Source organism: Opisthocomus hoazin, chromosome 1, assembly GCF_030867145.1.
Source record: "Opisthocomus hoazin isolate bOpiHoa1 chromosome 1, bOpiHoa1.hap1, whole genome shotgun sequence".
NCBI classification, from domain to species: domain Eukaryota; kingdom Metazoa; phylum Chordata; class Aves; order Opisthocomiformes; family Opisthocomidae; genus Opisthocomus; species Opisthocomus hoazin.
In genome coordinates this window covers 117,365,019-117,388,291 of record NC_134414.1, presented here as the reverse complement: position 1 = coordinate 117,388,291, position 23,273 = coordinate 117,365,019, and the positions used below count along the sequence as shown (strand labels likewise).

The 23,273-nt window shown below is 42.6% G+C and overlaps 1 protein-coding gene across 15 annotated transcripts in view; it reads right to left on the bottom strand.

Annotated features, from left to right (window-relative positions):
- Window positions 1–23,273, bottom strand: part of ROBO2 (roundabout guidance receptor 2) — a 1,133,103-nt gene that overhangs the window by 456,246 nt on the left and 653,584 nt on the right. Inside the window, exon 1 of one of the 15 annotated variants that reach the window (XM_075433877.1) lies at window positions 12,379–12,906. The exons of the other annotated variants lie outside the window; for them this stretch is intronic. Coding sequence (XP_075289992.1) covers window positions 12,379–12,433 — 55 coding nt within the window. The 5' untranslated portion in view covers window positions 12,434–12,906. Of the gene's footprint in view, window positions 1–12,378; window positions 12,907–23,273 lie in introns of those variants that run through there. 15 annotated transcript variants of the gene reach the window in all.

The following is a 23,273-nucleotide window of genomic DNA, read 5'->3' as shown; positions in this document are numbered from 1 at the left end:
ACTTTTCCTGTTATTTCAGTCCTTTCATTCTCCATATTCAAGCAACATTGTTAGAAAACAGCAACCTAAACAAATCAGGGAAGAATCAGACGAACAGAAAAAAGCTGGAAAATAAAGCAAAACAGTTGAGAAGAAAACAAGATAGAAGGAAGTCTTCAACTATGAATAACAGGAGTCAAGCTACATGAAAGAAACATGGAACACAGACAGAAGCAGCAGACAAGCAGCACAGCGAATGAAAATCTGTGAACAAAAGAGCATATTTCTCTCCACGGCCTAGAAAAGATCTAGAATTCCAACTCCAGTGGTTTCTGTGTGGTAAGCTAAGGCATCTCATTTTCTGTCCTATGCACAGGAAAACGTTCTAGAATTACAGATACAAAGCATTGACAGTGAGGTTTCATATTTGAAGCTTGTCAAGAAAGCTACACACATATCTGATTATAGCAAAAAAACTAGGAAATAGATTTAACATGTGGGGAGAAAGACAGAAACAATAAGAAATGGCCATAGACTTGTTCCATATGATATGATAGGAAAAATACATGTAAACCTGTCTTCCTTCCTTACATCTCCACTTCAATATTGTGGCTATAGCTGGTCCTTACTTAAATACATGTATATTCCACAATGTGAAAGAAGTTTATTCTACAAATAAATCAGGCTCTGAAGGACAGATGAGTTCTCTGAAGAAACGATGCTTCAGTTGGCACGTTAAGTTGAATGAAGAAGGAAATGCAGGAACAGGAAGGTCAGATAGATGAATGTCACCATGCAACAACAGGTTTCCTCCAATTTCAGACAGGGCTAGAGCTACTACTTCTTTCCCAACTCCTTCCTTAGCATGTTTAGACTCCCCGAAACATATAGGTGAGGACAGAGGGAAAAGATCAGGAAGGGCAGGCACAGCTCAATGTTTTGGGGTGCCAGTGTCTGCTCCCACCTAGCCCCTGTTGCGAGTTCAGCAGTGCTGAATCACCCTCTGCCTCTCCTCTCTTTTGTAACGCAGCGCAGCAGGACTAGCAAGTAACAGGTAGGAAAACTGTTAACAGATGACAGATTCGTAGTCCACAATTCTACCATTCTCATCCTCCCAGACCTAACAAGTTGCCTTGCTTTAAATGCTAGGTAGAGAGGTGCAGCAACAACATCAGTTCAAGTTACCCCGTCTTCTTTCACCATTAACACCAGCGTGCCTCTCCCACCATCAGCTGTGTTCTTAGAGACCAGATCGCATTCTCCTTTCTGCCATGGAGGTCCCGAGTAGTACTGGGCAAGTCCTTTATACTAACATATTAACAGTTAATCAAATTTTGCTAACCAATATCCACATGCAGTGACAAAAATTTGTGTGTTTTCCCATGCAGTTCTCAGCAGGACAAGGGACAACAGCACTTTTGGGCTAACACTGAAGAAGACTGAGGCAACATCTGCTGTAATTTATGAGGGAAAATCCTTGGTCTCAGCACTTGCCGCTTTCATGGAAGTAACTGAAAACTCAGTTATACTGTAGATGGTATTTAAATTACTCCTAAAGTCTGTGTGGATCAGAAAGAAAGAGAAAAAAAACACCATACACAAAAGAACCACACACACACTCCCACTGCCATCAGCAGACAGTAAGACACAGCCAGCTCCCTGTAATTTAACTTACAAGTCTTCCATCTTCATCTTTCCCCAGGGGCAAATTCAGCCCTGACCTAAACAGGCACAAACTCCATTAAATTACACTGGGACTGAATCCAGTACTGCCAGGTCACCCAATACCCTCAGAAATATGGGTGAAATCTATTTTGTTCAAATGGGAATAACAAATCGGTACAAGTTGCTGCACTATTTTTCCAATTACATCATCATTGAATTTCTCTGTTATCTGCATGTCGTTAAATTGAGTCAACAAGATATTCTAAATTGGTAATGAGACCCTTAGCCATTCACCACTTATTCCTCTTCAGGAATGATGCAGAGGCCTGCTCTGTTCACAGGCAGTCATCTGTTTCTACAGCACAAATCACAGTTCTCTGCAGTCACATGTTCTATTTCCTCATTGATAGGACTGACACACATGACCTCTTCAGCAATCTTTCTTGAGAGATATAATCATTGTTTTAAGATTGCTCTTAAGGCTAGGTTTCATTAAGCACTTAAGGAAAGAGTATATTGTCTATACATTCATCCTTCAATCAATTTCAAGTGAAATCTGCTATAACTCTTGTGATTTCAAGAGTCTATTAATATAGACAATATTGTCTAATCTCTTATACCTGTTACAATATCTAGCTACATAAAACCATTTCTAACTGCAAAGGTTTAAAAGTAGACAATGAAATTTTGTTAAGCATACTTTCAGATCATTATAGGAGGTGATGGTCAAGTGATTCTTGCCACAGTACACAGTTAATTCAAAAAGCATGATTTAGTGAATAAAGGGTTTCACAAACTAGAGCCAAGTAGCATGATTCTTGACAATTCTCTCTTTCTGATTTTAACAAATGCATGCAACATTACTATTTGAATTCTCCAGACATACTTCAGGAATACTGCATATACTGAAGTTTGAAGATAGTTTGTAAACAACTTCAATATCTTGTATTAAAACTGGCAGGACCACTATGAAGACTTTCTGTGTACTTTCTAGTCTAGCAAAAACCAGAAGGTATCAATCATCCAGTTTTAACAGCAGCTGACTAAAGCTATTCATGGAGTTGTGCATTGCTACCACTGTGGCCCCATGAATAAGTCTCAAAGTCTCCCCCTCCATTTTCTGTTCCTCTAAGTGGACTCTTCACAGCACAATCTTTTTCACTCTCTGAATGGCTTTGAGAGATCAGCTGAAACGAAATACCATTAGTAAAAACAAAAGTTTTCAAAGAAAAAGTGGGAACAAAGTGGACATATTAGAGACAACCTGTGATTCATGGTCTATACTGTGCTTTGCCCCTCTCTTTACCTCAATACACTCTTCGGTTTTACTGCTGCAGAAGATCTGGGCAGACTATTGCACTTCTCCTAGCAACCAAAAACCACTTAGGGGGAAAAAGGCATGTTGTCTGCTGAAAGGGAGAACAGAGAAATTTGGGGTCATATGAAGCCAGACATATGTTCTTTTGCATTTTGTCCTAAACTGAACAGTTGTCAGAAAGGATTCAGTAAATAATAATAAACAGTTCTGTTTTACATTGATTCATATTTAATTAAATATCTGTTTGTCTACTTGTCTCACATTTCATTTTCTTTTAATTCAGTGTTCTAACAGTTCCTGCTACTGTTTACAGTTTTGCCTTCAGGGACACAAATTCTATTCCTTAGAGTTTTCTTTCGCTATAAGTGTGTGTATCTATCTACATAGATTAAAAACTTTTTTTTTTTTAAATTTAGATGTATACACACAGAGAACTATTCTTAGAGATTTAAAGACAACAGTACTAAAAGACAAATTTATCATAGGATCCTCCTGTTCCAAATGCTGGGAATTTACCCCATGAGACTTGATCTTACAGAGCAAGCTGTCTGGTCTCATTAGGTAAACATCACATTGCACAGTTTAAGACGATGAATCAAACTCATGCAGAATAAAAAAAACACATAAGTTTACAATTCAGGGATACATCTGAATATGTACATCACACTGACTAGTTTACAGTCAAAGCATTATATTTTAAAATTCGGTTTGGTAACAGATGTAATAGATCAAGGGCAAAATGCAGCCTGCAGTATTTCTGATAGTTATTTTTCCCCCTGAAAAGTCCTTTGTTTAATAGCTGTTGCCTTGACGTAAACCAACTATCTTAGTTACCCCACTGAAGTTCTATTACATACCAAACACATATACACAAAAAAATCCAGCCACTCTATCACAGCACTTCTGCAGTGCATCAAGTTACAGCCAGCAAAGACCTTAGTTCACTGCATCAAATCACAATTTAGTGTTTTCTTGCAGGCACTCCGGACAAATCTGGACTCACACAACTTGAGAGGTTTATTCACTTCATGGATAAGTGATGTACAAACGACACAGCAATGATAAAAGCCTAAACATACTGCATATAAAACAACTCTGAAGTTATTAGACATCAGTGCTATCATATTCAGCATGACAGTAGTGTTTTGCTCCTCTTTTCACTCCAGATGCTGTCTGACCCAGCCACATGCTCTGTAGCTCAGCTCCTCTGCTATTCTCCATCATCCCTCATTCCCTGTCTCCAAATGTGGTAGTCCTTTAATCCTTCAAGCCACGGACCCGGAATCAGGCTGCTATCCCACTCCTCCTCCCAGCTTACAGTACCACTTCTCTCCCCAGAAAACTGTCAGAGCAGGGCAGTGCTACCATACATGTACATGCAGGAGCAACACGCATCTCCAGGTCTTGAAGGTGACATAACGTGTTGAGCACTGTATTTCATCTCTGGAAAGTGAGAAGGAAGATGAGCCCTCAGATTCTTTTTCTGCAGCCTCCACTATGGAGTGACAATCCCAAAGAGAAGATCAAGCTGACTAGGGAAAGGAAATCCAGGTGAAGAAAACACACCTTTTCCAACTAGCTCCTAGTCCAACTACAATGCTATGCCATTTGAAATATTCGTAACACTGATGTGAAAGAAACTATCGCCCATCCCTTAGCTACAGGGTTCTCTTTACGATACAGCATAAACTGTTAAAATTGACCACTCCTTCTGCCAGGATGAAGTCATCCGGGCTACAGAACATGTGGACTTTGACAACTACACAGAATGACAGCTTGAGAAACCATGATTACAGGGCTCATGCAGTATTAAAATACTTCTCATAACTGCTTCTAACTCTTGACATTTTCACAGCAGTAAAAAAGTACCACTGGTACCCTGGCATGAACAGTTCCTCCATCCACTATGAATGAGAAACAAGTTGAATGATGTTAGTTACCTGACATTTTGGTTTTAAAAGGTTAAATTTTTTCCACTCTGTTTTTCTTGCAATCAATGGCAAGTGATTAACAGAATTGAACTACTGAATTTATTGTGTTTTACAACTTGCTGCTGGCCATTTATTCTTTATGTATTTGTCCAATCTGCATTTATGACAAGCATATTACAGAGAGACTCTTGTCTCCTTGGCACACTACACTGAAGCTATACAGGCAATGTATAAATACAAACTAAGAGACCATATGCTGCAACAGACATTGGGGCATAATCATCTAGGTAACTCTAATGAGGTAGATCATACTTCATCTCCTGGCATCCCCATTCATCCTACCAGTTCATTTCCATATATCAGACCAAATAAACTGTTCTCCCAATTAATTTCAGAAAAGGCAATGAGAGATAATAAAAGTAAATCATAATAAAATAGTACAATGGTAGGCCACTGTCTTTCACTGTAGTCAGACTGAAGAATTCTGCTGGAACTGAAGGAGTACAATGAAGACTCACTGACAAGAAGGGTAATTCTGCAAGTGAACATCACATATCATTAGCGTTGCTCCAAATCAAGCTTGGAATCGTGTCTTACACAATGAGCACCTGAAAATGATGAGGAATAAATTTGAAAATGCTTTGTATTCTTTCGGTAATCATTCACAGAGGTAGGTAAAGCTGAATGAGTACCTTCATAACCAGGACAGACAAATAGCATAAAAAGTTTGCAGTAGAACCTGGACGCACAAAATCTCAATTGGTTCCAATATATACCCTGGAATCACTAGAAGATTGGTGGCTTTCAGTTATCAGCAAGCCAAAGCTACATTGTTTCCTGGTGGAAATGCCAAGACAAACAAGCAACTTTATCATTAAGCAAAATGAAGCTGGTGTTGCAGTGCAACTAAGCTCAAAGAGAGATTAAGCACAGGGAAGGATGCTTGCAAATCTATCTAGAACATAACCAGAAAGTTAGCCCAAAACCCAGTTAAACAGATGTACTAACTCAGAGATCTGCAAGTGATACCCATTATTTAGTGAACTTACAATTTACTTAGCCAAAAAAATAGGCGGGGTAGGATGGTAAATACTGCAAGTTCAATGCATATGTTCAAACTGCTTCTGCCGGAACATTTTTTAAATTAATATCTTCACATCATGTTTGTCCATAACCTGAAGATGAATCTCAGTTAGGCTTGGCCACCACAGCACAGCAGGTCAATAGAGATATCAGCAGGTTATCACGTGGGTAGTACTGGTTAGTTTGTCTATTGTTGTTTATGTATTTATTGATGAAGGTTACTATTTTAATAAAATTAAGAGCACATCTTGGATCTCTTCCATGGCAGCAAAGCCAAGATAAGCTGCAGAGATGGAATTAAAAATCCATTTCTTACTTCATGAACTTTTGGCTTGAAAACATATTAAGAATGCATATCATTACACCCACAACCCAGCACAAGAAGTAGCTTTCTGCTTACAAAGGGATGCTCTGTGCTAGTAAAGAGAACACTATAGAAACAAACAAGCAGTAAGCAGGACTAAAGCAGCAACAGGCACTTATATCCTCTAATATTTGGAAGCTATCCCCATGGAAGGATGTAGCAACAAGCCAACTTCATCTTGTAACAGGATAACATTACATGAATTCAGATTCAAGCCTTTACTTACAATAAGTCAAGGTATCATCACCAGCTTTGAAAGTCTTTCACACAAAGGACTCCATAGCAAAATTGTTCTATATTTCAGTGGTGCAGAATCAGTTCCTAAATTAACGGAACCTTGTTTAGTTATCCACTACAACAATAAAAATTGTTACCCACAGGTGATTAACAGTTATTCTGTTAAAGAATGGGTTTGAGATGAGGACAGCACAGAAAACTCAATCAAATTTCTGGACAAATAACTTCAAGGGCAGAGAGTCCACAGTTTGCATTGTACAGTAGAAGCCAGGCACGAGAGTAAAGATGGTGAGACTAAAACCTACATCCACAAATCTTTATTTCTGTGCATTTATTTTGCATTCAAAGATCTCATAACTAACAGTCCACGTGACTAGTCCTGCATAAAAGGTATACTCAACGCTCTCTGTGAAGTAGTGATTTAAGATCAGATTCTGTATCCTGTATCCTTCTATGTACCAAATTCTAAAGGATTTTTTGGGGATATACAAGGCATATGTACTACAAAAATGCAAGTGCTAGAAAGCTTGGATAACAATAGATTTTCTGTAAAAATTCAGCAGTTACATTCAAGAAATGTCTATTCAGTCAGAACCAAAAAACCAACACATTTATTTATTTGGCAAGAGCGAATACTTTCTTCTGCACACAAAATAGAGATTTCTATAGAAATGTAGAAAAGAGCACCAGTAACCCAGTCTCTTGGCAAGAAACAGCATCAATATGATTGCTAAGTATCCTCCACAAGGTTGGTATGAGAGGTGGTGAGCCAGATGGCAGCCACAGGAAGAGCAAACTCTGCCACGCCAGCTGAGATAACAGATAAAACCTGACAGCAGTGCTCCTCTTAGGTGGCTGAAACAGAATGTACAGAACCTGTTAGCAATCTATTTAGTGGAGATCAATATTTGAATAGCAATTCAAGGGTAGCAAATGGCTAAAAAGCCATTGCATACTCTTTAGTAATTTCCACTAAATGGTTCAGCAGCAGACAAAGCATGTCTTGAATTTAGTGCTATGAGCCTACGTAGCATTGCTATAGAAAAACAACTGCTGGAAACAGAGTTGTCCGGACAGAGTAGCCAAAGCCTCCATTTTCTCTCACCATATTTTTGGCGCATCTCCTTGATGCTTTTTATGCATCCTTAAAAATCTACTTAAATCTTTTTGTTTACTTTTAATATTACATATATTTAGCTTGCAGTGCTAAAACTTATTTTCCTTAAGCAACATCAATCTCATAATTCCACAAAGTTCCTAATGGAAGGATTATTGCAGTAAGTGCAACTCACGGAAAAGTCTAAAAACTCCTGTTCTACCTTTTCTGAAAGAATTGTGGGATATGGGGTGCATTAAGAGGAGTGTGGCCAGCAGGTCGAGGGAGGTTCTCCTCCCCCTCTACACTGCCCTAGTGAGGCCCCATCTGGAGTACTGGGTCCAGTTCTCGGCTACCAAGTTCAAGAAAGATGAGGAGCTCCTGGAGAGAGTCCAGCGGAGGGCTACGAGGATGGTGAGGGGACTGGAGCATCTCTCCTATGAGGAAAGGTTGAGGGAGCTGGGCTTGTTTAGCCTGAAGAAGAGAAGGCTGCGAGGGGACCTTATAAATGCTTATAAATATCTCAAGGGTGCGTGCCAGGAGGATGGGGCCAAACTCTTTTCAGTGGTGCCCAGTGACAGGACAAGGGGCAACGGGCACAAACTGAAGCATAGGAAGTTCCGTCTGAACATGAGGAAGAACTTCTTCCCTCTGAGGGTGACAGAGCACTGGAACAGGCTGCCCAGGGACGTTGTGGAGTCTCCTTCTCTGATTCAAGACCCGCCTGGACAAGGCCCTGTGCAGCCTGCTGTAGGTGACCCTGCTTCAGCAGGGGGGTTGGACTAGATGACCCACAGAGGTCTCTTCCAACCCCGAACATTCTGTGGTATCAGACGTTTTGCAGCAAAAATAAATTATTTGGATTTTGACATTACTTTTCGAACATATCCATCTCTGAAAGTGCAATGACAGGATTTTCTCACTGTCTATCTTTTGCACTTAGTTGCAGTAACAACTTACCAGACAGGAAGTAAAGAAAGCAAAATATTAAGAATAATTCAGCAAAATGCTTCATCATGGGTATAAATTCATCCCTACTCAGCAAAGGTTTAAAGCATATATTAACTTGGAACACATGTTTAAGTTCCTATTAACTTCAGTGAGATTCTGTATAAGTGATGGAAGCACACTCTTGAATGCTTTGCAAAATTGGGTCCTATGGAAGAACAAGCTAAAGGAAACAAAAACGCAAACTTTCCACTTCAGAATGTTACTCTTAATGCATTAAAATGCACATGTTCCACAGAAGCAAAGGTTATCCATCAACAGCAAAACTCACATGAGAGATCAAGACCCTGTCAGCTCAGACATTCACTGGAAGAATATACTCTAGCTTTATATGTAAGCCATGTTCTCTGATAGGCAACCAAGACCTGCACAGGGCCACAGACATGTAGCTCACTGGTATGAAGAAATAAAATTAATAATAATAAAAAAAAAGACAAAGAAAAATAGCATGCTTGAGCCACCCCACCATTTCAGATGCATGCTTTTCATTAATAAGTACTTTTGAAATATACTAATACAGACATAAAATGCTTCTTTTACAGAATTATTCTCACATCTCTAACACCATCACACATTCCAGAGCATGACACTTGCAGTTTTCACAGGACAATGGCTAGAAGTCAGCCCTGACATAAACGGCTGTCATTTTCTTTGAAAGCACTATGAGTCCTACCAGGGTGGAGTCTGGCCCGCTAAAACTGACATCTGTAGTAACATCCACACACACCTGTGTTCACAGCAGTCATGAACTTTTCTCTTCATTGTTTCAAGCTTTACTAACGATTGCAAGAGAGATAAGAAAAAACACATAACAATGAAAGAAAAATCAATTGAACGCTATTAAAAAAACATGTAATCAGCTATATTATCTCCAATAGCTAGTGTTTTATGGTACAGACTGTGTAGTGCAGTAGGGTTTTGTTTGGGGCTTTTATTTGTGTGTTTGATTTCTGTCTGGTTTTATCAAGACCAGTAACCAAGACTGATAGCTAAAGAGAACTACAGCTATTCCCTGAACAGACTGCAAGAATATGGGCAGGGCTACAGGAAAACCATGATCAAAATAATAATAATAAAAAATATATATTTATATGTATATATATGTACGCCTTCTGACATTTGCATTGAGGTTTGCAATCTTCAGGTGTCCTAAAAGCATGGACAGAGAAAACAAGTTTAGGAGAAAAAAAATTATCAGTTTGATCTACATTACTATGCACTGTGTAATATCACTTTTGAATCACTAAACAAAACTCATGTCACAGGATAAAAGATGGCTAACATGTCTCAGACGCTACAGTGTCTCTCCACCTGGATCTGATGCCAACAGAACCAAAAATCTTTCAAACCCAAGAACAAAATCCTCAAAACCAGAAATGCCCTAAGAGGTAACTTTTAAACATAGAAAACAAACCGAGGAACTATTAAACAAGTGGTCCTTGGGTTTCACCTTTTTTCTTACATCATTACAAATGGTACTAATGTTGATATGTATCTTTTCAAAGCAACTGGTGGTATATGTCACCCTAAGGTGTAATAATAATTATCATGCTCCTAAAAAGACAAAAGTACTGCGTGCCAAGTCTGCACACCAGTATTTCTTCAAAGCTACTTGTTAATCATTTCAGCAATAACAGCTTGTCTCTACTTGATCATGATGTGCTATCCACAAGGCTTTTTATTTATTTATTTGAGTTGTTAATGTAGGCAAACTTGACAGTCTCTGCAAGATCTTCCCACAAAAGGGGAGGATTACATCTATTCTGGGCAGTTTCTTGGCATTTTTTTTCTACTGGTCCAGCTCTAAATTAGCTACGTGCTTCACCTGCACCCTGCAGCCTCGTCCTATAAGGCTAAGCCAGAACAAAGGTTCTACTTGTGTTCCCCATGACAAAACCAGAATAAATTATGTCTTGCTCCTGTCGTTCCAGCAAGCTGGTTAATTGCATTTGTTTCATATATCTCCAAACAGCCTGGTACATTAATTACATTCTGTAACACCAAGCTCCTCTGATTCACTCTGTCACTTCTACTGAGCACTTTAATTGTATTCCTTCTAGCTACACACAATTTTAAACACTTACTAATAATTACATTTCTATGGCCTGGTGTTTTCAGTTTGTACACAAAGATCTCTCCAGTACTGGTGGTCTTCAATTTAAGGATCAAAGTATGTTACAGTAGGAAAAATAAGGCAAACAGAAAACAAAAATCCCACTAAACTATGACCACGCTGACAAGATGCGAACGTTCCATTAAATCCTCTCCCAGTTTCAACTTCCTACTGTTTAGCATGTACATACGTTACGTGGAAATTTTCTTTTCAATAGATCAAACCGAACGTTAAACTGCATGGCGTATCAGGCAACCAATGTACAGCTGTACTTGAACGTCTCCCTCTTCTCGTCTATTTTGCCTCCTTTCTTGCTAGGGAGTGGGGGAAGATGAGGGGAGGGGGAGCAGCACCCGAAGCAGCCCGTGACTACAAACAATAAACCCGGAGTCCTTGCTTCGGGACTGGCACAGCCAACGCTGTCAGCAGGAGCTCCGCCGAGCAAAGTTCGCTCTAACAGACGGGCAAAACCAGCCGGGGTCCCAGACGTTAAATTCACCTTAAGGGCTGTTCAGAGACACAGAGACCCCAGCTGCGAGGACCGCCGAGCATTCCCTCCCCGCGCTCCGTCGTGCCGCTGCCTCCCGCACCCACCCGCAGCGCAGCGCCGGCCCCGCCCTGAGGGACCATTCACCTCCGCGTCCCCAGGGCGCGAACGAAGAGCCCCGCACCCGCTACCCCGGCTTGCAAACCGCACCAAGTGCTGCGGGGCAGACCCAGCGCGGGAAGGGCGGGGCCGGGCCCGGGGGGGGCGGGGGAGGGGAAGACCCCACCCTTTCCCCCAAACGTTGCTCAGCTTCGCGACAGCGCTCCCTCCGGGGAAAGCCCGGGGCCAGCGGGAAGGCAACGCGGGCGCCCTCCCGCCCCACCCGCCGGCGGCGCCCCGCGGGGGCGGGAGGGCCGCGCCGCACCTGCGCTGCCCCGCGGGGCGCGGGCGGAGGGAGGGGTGGACCGTGCGGTGCCCGGCGGGGCGCGGGCAGCTGAGGAGTGGGAGGGTGGCGTGGGGGTTGCGGGAGGTGAGCGCTGCGGTGCCCGGCGGGGCGCAGCCTGCCTCGCCCGCCAGCGCCCGCCCCGGCGTCCGGCCGCGCCCCGGGAGGCGTTGCGGGACGCTGGAAAGGGGGCGGTCGGACTCACCTGGAGCCGGGGCAGAGCTAACCTATTTATTTCATCGGCCGGCTCTCCCGGTGGAAAGTTTAACAATGGAAGGAGGCAAAGTAATGTCAGCTACAACAGCTGCCTGCCCTTTCTTTCTCCTTCCCGACCCCCCCCCCCCCCCCCCCCCCCCCCCCAGGAATAAAACATTTAGCACGGTAGTTTTTAGTCTTTCCTCGCTACCGCAAGCTGACATTCTTCCACTCGTAACCTACTTTCCCGTTAAGTTAGCAGACGGGAAGGACTGCTTATTGGAAACATATATTGTCCCTCTTCCCTCCCCCCCCTTCGAAATACCATTTTTATACCAGAAACAAACTTCAGGCTGTGTAACATTAAAGCCTATAATGCTGCCCATGTGCCGTCCCAAATCAGACTCAGACGAAGAGGAATTCTGCACAGAAAGGGCGTATCTAAAATAAGCGAACTTACCGCAGACTTGGAAAAATGCAAATCCAAAGAGCAGGAGTGGCGTCAGCAGACCCATTTTGACATATTAAAAGCAATCCCGATCGCTTGCGAGATCAATTCCACAGAGATCCAAAAAAAAAAAAAAAAAAAGAAAAGAAGTATCCAAAGCCAGCGAGACGTAGGTCCAAAAGTTTTCAGTTTCCTAGCAGCTACTTAAAGTGGAAAGGGAAATCTTGAAATCAAAAGCTGCAGATGGAAGGGTCTCGAGCGTGACACTTTTAGATCCATACAGATTAGAGAAGCGAGCGAGCTCCGAAGGCTTCTGCTTTGCACACACGCTCCTTCCCAAATTCCCACCAATCCAGCCCGAGCAGAGGAGTTATTCAAGTGTGCCTGAGACTGTCTTTAGGATCCATGGCAATCCAAACGCAAGCTCTTTCTTCGGAAGACAAGGAGAGACTCTGAGAAAGGACCCGATTCCTAGAAAGTGCTCCGCAAACTTCCCGGCACTTTGCAGGAAAACCATTGGCTTGGTTTGGCTATTTTGCTGTCCTCTCGCCCTCCCCCTACCCCTTCCTCTCCCTTTCTCTCCCAAATCAGTTCAAGCTGCAGAGTTTCTCACTTAACTTCCATAATAGGAACGCCCAGGCAGCGTGCTACAGGAGGGGAACGGCTTTCTCGGCATCCCCTCAAAAATAAAGCCCCGTCCCCCACACCTCCCTCCTGACTGCAGACCGGAGCGGAGAGTGCTCCGCCCGCGGGCAGCAACCCCGGCGCGGTGCTGCTGCTGCTGCTGCTGCCGCCGGGCAGTTGCGGCAGCGCCTGCGGCGGGGGCTGAGGAGGAAGGGGAGGGGTGCGGGGGCCTCCCGCCGCAGCTCTCCCGGGCGGCCCCGGCCTCCGCCGCCCCGCTCCGCTCTCCTCCCGCCGCCTCCGCCTCCCGCCGCCGCGGACAGACCGGCTGGCGGGGAGAGGGAGGGGAATGAGCGCGGCTGCCGAGGCTGCCTGGGGAAGGGAGGCTGCGGGGTGTGGACTAAACCGCCGCGCTCCACACCCACGCGTCCCTCTCCGCCCGGGGCAGGGAGATGGAGACGGCGGCGCCAGGCGACAGCCCCCGGGCTGGAAGTCGGGTTGGCTGCAGGGGGGGCGTCCCCCCCTCGTCCCCCCCTCGTCCCCCCGCCTCTCCGCTACCGCTGGGTACCGGCAGAATTTGCGCGGTTGCTCCTCGCCGCTCCCCGTTTAAGGGGCAGCTGGTGCTTTGGGCAAGTGATTTGACGGAACTGTTCTCCAGTTATTCATTCCCTCTCCCGCACGTACGCGGACAACCCGGGGGCGAGACCCTCGCAAGGATCTCCCCCAGAGGTCTCTCTGCTGACCCGCTCCGTGGAGCAGGGAGGAAAGGCGGCAAATGAAATTCAACACAAAACGGGTCGCGCGTGACCTGCAAAGTCCGCAGGAGCGGCGGGCTCGCTCAGCAGAGAGGCGGGAGGGAGCACACCCCCCCCCCCCCCCGGCTGCGGGGCAGCTGCCCTCGGCGGGACCGACCGCGACGCACAGGGGCTGGCGGTGAGGGAGGAGACGAGAGCAGGGGCCGCGCCACCCCCCCAGGGACGAGGGGGAGCAGCGGGGGGAAAAGAGCCAGGAACGCGAGGGAAGAAGCGGCCCGAACAAGCACGGGGCTTTAAAGCGGCCGGTGTCAGCACAGGGCGGGAGGCGGCCAGCCAGGGCGGGCGGCGCGGGCGGCGCGGCCCCGAGGTGACGGTGAGGCCGCCCGTTGCCGCCGCGCGCCGTTCCCGGGCCGGGGGGAGCGCCGCACGGTGAAGCTCGAGCGCCCCCTACTGGCAGCCGGCGAGCAGCGGCCGCCACCTCGTGCCCGGCGTCGCCTTTTGTTGCGGCGGAGCCCGCGGCGCGCGGCCCCTCGGCGGCCCCCGCGCTCCCCCGGCGGTGCGCGGGAAGCCCGGCGGCCCCGGGGGGGCTCCCGCAGGGCTGGCCCTGCGATAAGGCCCACTGTCGTGACAGGAACGGCCGAAACGAAGGAGCTACCTCAGGCCGCCTGGGCAGGCCGTAAGCCTCCTCCCCGCCGGAGCGCCCGCAGCGGGTGCCGTGATACCCGGCGGCCTCGAAGGAACCTGCTGGGGCGCGTCGGTAGCCCGCTTGGCTGGCTTGTGCCTGTGGGTTTTAGGGGGGGCTTCGGAGCTGGGGGTCGTTGGGCACGATGCTGGGTGGAAATGAAATGGTGGATGAAAACATGGGAGTCACGGTTTGATGCGTGAGGACGAGCAGGGCTATTGGAAGAGAGAAGACTTCCCTTTTCAGTGTGAACCGGCTGCTTTCCCCCTTATCAAGTCCTGCTTTTTTATTTGGCATATACCAGAGATTTATTCTTTCAACAAGCTCTTCACGTAAAGGATCTGGGCGGTATTTCTGCGAAACGTACACTGCCCACACGTAGTCAGATAGAGGGTCTGCAAGTCATTTCTTACTTGACTCGTGTGTGTAATTGGTGACGAATAGTTTACCGTCGCCAGACGTGACAGTGTGAGGTGTCTGTAGCTTTTGAAGTGTCTGAGATCACTGCGCTTCCATACAAAGCCAGATGACAACTCCGAAGCCTCTTTGTGCAAATCGGGGAACGATGTCCTCCTATGCTCACAGTACGGCCTGCGGATAAATATGTATTAATGCATCTAAAGACTACCTTGTGAAGAAGGCTGTAATTAAGGCTAATTAGGGTAAGGTGATCAAAATGGTATTCTTTGTCAGTGTGCTTGTGAATAGGCGAAACCAGAAAACCATAAATCACCTACCTGAAGGCAGTATGTGTAACAAGACATGAAATATTAAAGAATATTTCCTTTTCTAGTGGACATTTCAAGGACACAGTGCTACTGAAAACGCTGACTTGCTTATTGCAGAGTTTTAAATTGGAAATAGCCATACACTGTACGGTTCTTTTTCTGCTGCTCAAATAAATTTAAGATAAATTTCATAATACCTGATGTAAACCAGAACACTTTGTAGATATATACAGTCTTCAAAACCGTTAGGTACAGAGGTACCCGTAAAACGGTATAATGACCGATACAAACATTCTCAGTGAAATCAATGAGTTATTCGTTACACTTGCTACTGTTTTATTCATTCCACAGAATACCGCTTTTCAACTATTAAATGCTTTGCAAGACTTTGAAAAGTTTCAGCCAAATTTAATTGAGCATTTTCAAGCACAAATTTTGTCCATCTGTATTTCAGTGATTTTTTTCTTCAAGAAGAGTTAACAGTCCTCCAAAATGGCTAGCAGAGTGGAGCGTTACGGAGGGGCTCACGTGTGTTATGGCTCACAAGCACAGGACATGTCGCAGACCTGCGTCGCCGGCCTATGAGCAGAGTTTGCGTGGAACAGTGCTTGCTTCCGTTACAAGACGCAATCCGGATAGTAGAATAAAATAATCATACACTAGTTTCTCCTGTCTTTCAGTAACCTCCTATGAACATGGCCAACAAGACAGATGTTCTTTGCTTGAAGAGCAAAGTCTCTGCAGAGAAAAGGAATGTGCCAAGCATTTGTTTGGCTATGAGCAATATGCCACCTGATGAAATACTTGTGTGAGCAGGAAGAGGAAAAGACACGTCAGTACCGGTGCACATAAAGCTTCGGTTCAAGGAGTATTGCTGAGGTAGGACTTTAGAACACTGAAATGGCACAGTAAGATTGCCCTGATGCATACTAAGGTCAGTCATCAAATCAGGCAGGACTAGTCTGGTAAAACAGCAGAAAGATCAGACGTACGTCAGTGGTACAAGTAAAGGTTTCATTGCTTCCCCAGTCTGATATTTCGTGTCTTTGATTCCTAGACTTGTATATCTGCATTAAAATATATATTTAGCATATGAAAGATCAGATCCAGTGTTTAAGGTGCGAGTGTGCTAAGACTAGACCTCTTTTCGGGTGAGCTCTACCATTCACAGCATTTTTCTTCTAAATCAACATTACCTTTTGTGATGTTACAGATGTGTATAATACACTCTATTTCCTGGTTCCCTTAAAAGCCCCTTGTTATCTTCTCAAACAGGGGAGGCTGAGTTGACGTGGATCATATAGAATTGTCCCTGGGTGCTAGAGCTACTCATCTAGGGAACTGCTGAAAGTGACTAGAGATCTTTAATATCCAAAAATATGCACGTAATGTGATGGCCATAGAATTTAAATGTAGGCAACTAATTGAAGTTAGGAGGCGGGTCCTTCTAGACTATGGAGTAGAGCAAAAAGCAGATCCAGAAGATAACGAAGAGCATGTAACGTTAGGCAGCCTGAAAACCAAAAACAAAAGAAAAAAGAAAAAAAAGCCACAGAGAGCATGGACTTTCTCAGAGAACATACTCTTGTCTTCCTCTGTGCTATTCTGTTCCAGGTCACCGAGTTCTGATGTCATCTGACTATTGAATGCATGATGAGAGAACAGAATTCATGGGTTTTAATCCTCATAAATGCTGAAGCATGATTATTTTTCCCACTGCAATCAATAGAGTCTTCCACAGGAAGGTTGGACACTGAGAAGTAAATCAAGAACTCAGTCCAGGAAAAGAAGACATGTAAGCACTGTGGCTAGATCTCTCTCATGAAGGTGCCTGAACATTAGTTTTTGTGCTGTCCCTAGCCACCACAATTCTGACGAATCTACTTTCCTAGAACCACTCCTATGGATAAAAAAAAAAAAGAAAAAAAGAAAAAAAGATGACTGCTAGAAGCATGTGTTTCTTTCTGTGTCTCACAGGTGTTTCTTACTTGCAGCATGGGGGGGTCACTTTCTGCTTCAACATTAAAAATCCCTGAGTTGTGGCATCTGACATCAGTGTTCCCATGGAAATACCAGTCAAGCAACACTAAGAACCCAATTTTGAAATGTCCTTACATTGCTAGACTGTGTTAGTATGTCTGCACTATTTTTAATTACTAGTACAGCTACTGTGCCTACCACAGTTATAAGAATGATCTGTACTTTTGGTAAGATAAATATTTGGTAAATTAAATTATTGCAAGCCTTTTGATATACATCATATGCTCAATTCAAGTTTTGCATCCACAGCTCATTAAATGTGCAAAAACTGGTAACAGAAAGATGGTACAGTTTCTTGACAATTTTTAAAACAGCCTCACCTAAAATAAATTCTACTTGATTCTTTTATTTTTAACTGATATTCAGAGTAGGCAATAAGCACAAATATTTATAGGATAGCTATAGTGCTACTATGTAAAGGTTTTGTAGATCCTACTTTCCATTTGTGCTATAGATATACCTTTACCACCCGTTAAAAAAAAAATACAGTGTCTTTCACACTTTGCAGCTTGGTCAAAAATCCAAGAAAGCATAGGAATTTTGGTTTATAAAGACTTTGAAAATGGATTATACACAAAACCGGGGTCAGATTTCTCCTTTCGGGGGGCAGAGTGGGAGGTGAAAGGAAGGTTCTGGTTCTGGAGTTCACAAAAGAACTGGTAAGTTTACTGCTGTGTGAAACACAGGTCTGGGTTTTCCGAGAGAGTAAAAGATGGCAGCACACCATCCTGTGAGATGCCTGGAGGTGGCACTGTAAAAAGCAACAACACCTTTGTGCTAAAGGGATAAGGACAGCACATATCAGAAATAAGTCTGTGACTTACTGTAGTAGTGGCTGAAGCTCAAAACCTGTAGCGTGAAGAATACACTGCCTGTCACAACCATAACACTAAAGTTGTTTCAAAACTGCTGGGCTTTGTATAGACATGGAGCAGGTGGAACTGGACTCTTTTCAGAGGTGCACAGGGATGGTGTGAGAGGCAGTGGACACCAGCTGCAACGTGGGAGGGTTCTAGTTAGGTGTCAGGAAACAGTTTTTTACCATGAGGGCAGTCAAACAGGTGCCCAAGGGGGCTGTGGGATCGCTGACGCTGGAGATACTCAAAACTTCATTGGGCATTGTCCTCGATGTTGAAGGTGAACCTGCTTTCAGCTGGACTAGATGATCTCCAGAGGGCTCTTCTGACTAAGATTTTTCTAAGGTTCCATGATTCTATGACTGGCAATAGTGGCAAAGTCTACCAGTTCAATACTGGCACCGAACACTGAGGTTTCTTAGTGGAGAATTATGTACTAAAGCATTCAGTAGTACTCACTTCTGTTATAAAACCATACAAAACTGCACACAAGAATTGCTTAATTTTCCTCAAATTAAAGCCATTCCTGTTGCAATACTAAGAGCCTTTCTTGAGTGACCTCTATATAGACTGAACAGCGAATATTACAGGAATAGCAGAGCATTACTTGTTCTCTTGTGATTGGAAATGCTTCCCTTTGCAACTGCAGTGTCTAAAATTAATAACCTTTCTACCAAGTGCGGTAAGTTGCACACCCAGCTTATGGCTGTCCCCACGCTGTAGACTGTAGCACGAGTTCTTTATTTGCAACAGGACGCTCGGCATCCATTCCAGTTCTTCTTCAGACTTCCACACCTAGCTAGCCTTCTCCACATCAGGAATTCCTCTTATACACTGATCTTTTCATCATATCGCTATGTCTGTACCTCTCCCATTTCCCAGGGTTGTGAGTGCTCCTGCCTGCTACACCAGGAACTTCTATTCTCTCTCTTATATCCAGCACTCTGTGCAAGTTATGCATGTTTTACGCATGTCTTAGCCTAATGAAGGAAAAGTCGATTACTTAGTAAGATGAAGGCACCAATTATGGGATAAAATGCCAATCTATGTAAATAAGGACATCAAAGACATATTCTATCAACTACAATAAGACTCCAAAAGTAATTTTGTTTATTCCTTTGATAATGTAGTCCTCTATCCAGACATTCATTTTTATTAAAAATTAACAAAAATGCACTCTGCTCTAATGTACACACAAAAAATAAAACCATTCCTTAAGTGAGAAGTTAAGCTTAATTTCAAAAAACTGTTCAGGTTTCCAGAGGGCATAAGGTAGTCATTGTATCATTCAAAAAAAGAACGAGTGTTTAAAAGGAAGAACTGAAAGAGGATAAAATCTTACCCCGCCTACAAGAGAGATGCACAGGTGAAATTCTTACTAGGAAAAATACGTTTCATCATAGTGCGATCAGACTGATTCATATGAAAATAAGTGTAGCTACTGCACATTGACTTCCAAGGATCAGAAAATCAAGCTATACAGCAACACAACATTTATAACTGTACACAATGATACACAAAGAAGTCTTAAGCTGAACACCATATTCCTACATAATTATATTATAAACAACATGTTATGCTCTCTTATTAAATGACATATGTCACATTTTCCGTAACAAGTGCATATTGACAGCCAACTATATTAGCCAACAATATTTACACTTTAATTGCAGCTTTTAAAATGGAAATATGTAACTGTGTGTGTACATAAGCTGTTAATGGGGCAGAAATTCATGCAAGGAGATCCATATGTAAACGTCCATAACGGAGATACCCATTTGTTGGTGGGCAAATATTCTTTACAACAGGAAGTGTTTAATTTAATAATGTAGGAAATGACTTATGTCATTAATAAGTCAATTCACTTGAAAATTCTAGTAGACATATACAGTATTGTTTTTCAATCTTAAATGGCTTTTGAATTCAGCTGGATTTTATAGTTATTGTTTTGTAGAAGAAGCCGGCAGGCTTGCTGATTTCTCTTTGTTATCTCCAGCCTCCAAAGTGTCAGTGGCAGATAGGCTATTGCTTAGCATGATTTCTGCTGTACTACAGTCCTCAACTGTAATCATATGTTAGTCAAGCCAAGGACCTGTTGTGGTGCCACAGAGCTTCTGATTTATGAAGATGTCAGCTCCTGAGAATCTGGTCCATCACTATGGTGGCAACCCTAACACCGTTAGAGGCTCTAACATGTTTCTACTAGTGGGTTGTAATGTTCCCATCAGGCTATGATTCTTTTTTGCAATATGGTGCTGTCAACACTGTTCTCATCAGTTATACATATCAGTGGATTATTAACGATATTTGTCAGACTTCTATATTAGTTTTGTCCCAGAACAGCCTTGCCTCACTTCAGCAATAGAATTACATTTTGCATTGTCTCAAGAGATGCTTTTAAATTAGAATTGATGTTTCAGTCATATGATTTTTCACTGCTGATGTAATTTAGTTTTCTATCTAAATTTTTATATGAGTATATGACTTATTTTAAAAAAGTGTGATCCTATTAAAGGCAGCTGAAACAGAGAGAGCTCTCCCAGCAGAATTTGGGCTAATACCTCTCCCATGCATGGCAGACTGAAAGAGTGGTCAAGACTGGCATAAATTTCAAAAGTAAATTCAAAAGAAACATAAAGAAGGAAAAACCTGAAATCTCAGAGCAAGTCTTCTCCTTAAAAAGTATGCATTTAATCAAAGTGACAAATAAGTAAGTACAAATGTAAACACCAAGTATCCTGTATAATCACTAGAGGAACTATTGTATTTTATGTATTTTGCAGTCAAAGCCATTATAGGATTTGCTTGCTTAAATTGTATACAAAATCACCAATTACCAGGAAAATATGTGGGAACTTTTTTCGTCTGTGCTGCATATCCTGTTATACTGGAAGCAGCTGTGCCAGTACACAGTCCCTTTAAAACCAGTAAAACTGTACAGGCTGAGGGGCCAGCTCAGAACACAAACAGGAGCCAATGACTCATTTTAACGTCTGTCTCCTGAAACACAAAATAGCAATTACCTCAAAGCTGCTTACTGCCACAGCTAGGAAGACTCTTTCACATTTAAAGCACACTACCCACACAACAGAATTTTTTTTTTTCTTTTCATTGTACAGCTTGCAGTACTGTAGCTGATGGTGGAATTTGGCATGTTTCAATCTAAGTCGTCACTTCAAATCTTGCCCATGCTGGTGGCAACCAAAAGTTATTACTTGATTCCCAGCTTACATGATTTTAGTCAGCTTTTTGTAGACAAGAGAAACACACTGCAAGCTTATCTTACCCAGACAATCACCAATAGTTCAGCCTTCTAGGACAACCTTGAGAAGAATAGGGTATTTTGCACTGCTGTGGCCCAGAAGGTACTTATCTTGAGAATGAAGGAAGAATTGGGTTTCAACAGCATCTACCACAATGAAATCCTGTAACCAGGACTGTGTATCTATGTAATACAAATGCTAATTAAATCCCACTGCCACATTACCTGCTGAAAGATATTCTAAAGGAAATGTGTCTTCTATGATTCTGGCAAAAGTTTTTTATAAAAAATAACTTTTTATCATTTCCCAAGAAATAAAGAATATATACTAGCTCTGGATGCTGTAAGTGACTTGTCTATTAAAATGCCATATTTGAAGTAAGTGAGCCAACATATGGAGTAAAGTCACAAGGTAATTTTTAAATAGAAAAGGGTAAACACCCTTATGCATGAAATTCAAAATACTGTAGTAATGTCTGTAGATGTGTAGGTGGCATGAAATAGTGAAGATGTACTTTATCGTCGTCCATCACTGTTCTTTAGTGGTTTTGTAGGGATATAGGATAATGCTGATCATTTAATCATAGTAGTCCTGACATAGAATTCCAAGTGCAAACTTTTTTTTTTTCCCCGGTAAATCCATTTAATTTTCCTGTCACACATCCTGGAAGTTGGTTAGTGATTCAACTACATTGCTGAAATTAAATGTACAGTATCTTCTGAGTCAAAAAGGAGCTTGCTTTTTAGCCATCAACAATTCACAGTGTCTGCTCTTAAACCACTTAACATAAAAGTACCAAGGATTATATTTCTAAAATCTTGTGGATGTCTGAATGTATCAGTGATCAGCACATTTGCAGAAAAGTTTTTTTTTGGTCCCTGCATACAAGCTTACATTTTCTGAAGTCATGTCTTTGACAAGCAATATGTAGAAAAACTGATATAGCCTTCTCTAACACCAACACGACAAAAAGAACAGAGCAATGACTCTGGATCTGGATGTCTGATACATGCAGAGATGTCTCTTCTGCTAGAAATAAGATTATAGATGCAAGAGTGAGAGTGACACAGGAAGGTTATGGCATCTGAAGACTCTTATGTCCAATCACAAAGGTGGATCAAACCATTGAGGACAATTTTCCTTAAAAGAGTGTCAAATTGAGCAAAACAATGAAATGAGGGCTGAGTGACAGCAAATAAATGTGAAGAACCTCTGGACTCTTATAAGGAGGTCTTGAAACATTGTAATATACAGAGGAAATTTTGGATTTTAATTCTTTCAGTCCCTAGAAATCAAAGCTGTAATAATTAATAACCACATTTCATAACCTAGGCAAATAACAGATGACAGAAGATTTTTTTTATGTAGGAAAAGTGTCCTGTATTACATTTTCCAAACTCTTGCTTACCATTAACATTTTAGATCTACATCATATTTAAGATGTCCAAATCAAACTGCTTAATATTCTGAACCAACAGGCTCATTAAGCTGAACAGTAGGATTGCTGTCATATGCACTTCAGGCACTTGCAGTAGGAAAATTTCTATTTTTAATTCCAAATGTTTAAAGAGAAATCTTAATTGTTAGAACTGTAACTATATTTCTTCTCTTTGAGAGGCATTACTATATGTTTGACATTTCAGCTCTGACGATATTTTGGTTGTCTCTTACATTCTTAACCATTTAAGCAAAAGAGTAGAGTGCTGTGTGCAACACCTTTAGTATAGTAGTTACCCATTTTTTAATCAATTAATAATGTCTATTAATTTATGCCTGTAAATATTAAAGAATCAACTACTGTAGCTATAGATGTTTGGACTGGTGACATTGTATACTAACTCCCATTTGGTCATATTATTTTAATACATGAAAAAATACCTACCAAATTTTCTGCAATGTTAAGAGCAAAACAATTTTGCAGAAAAATGTTTCTGGAAGGCCAGGTTTTTCAAAATTGTTTA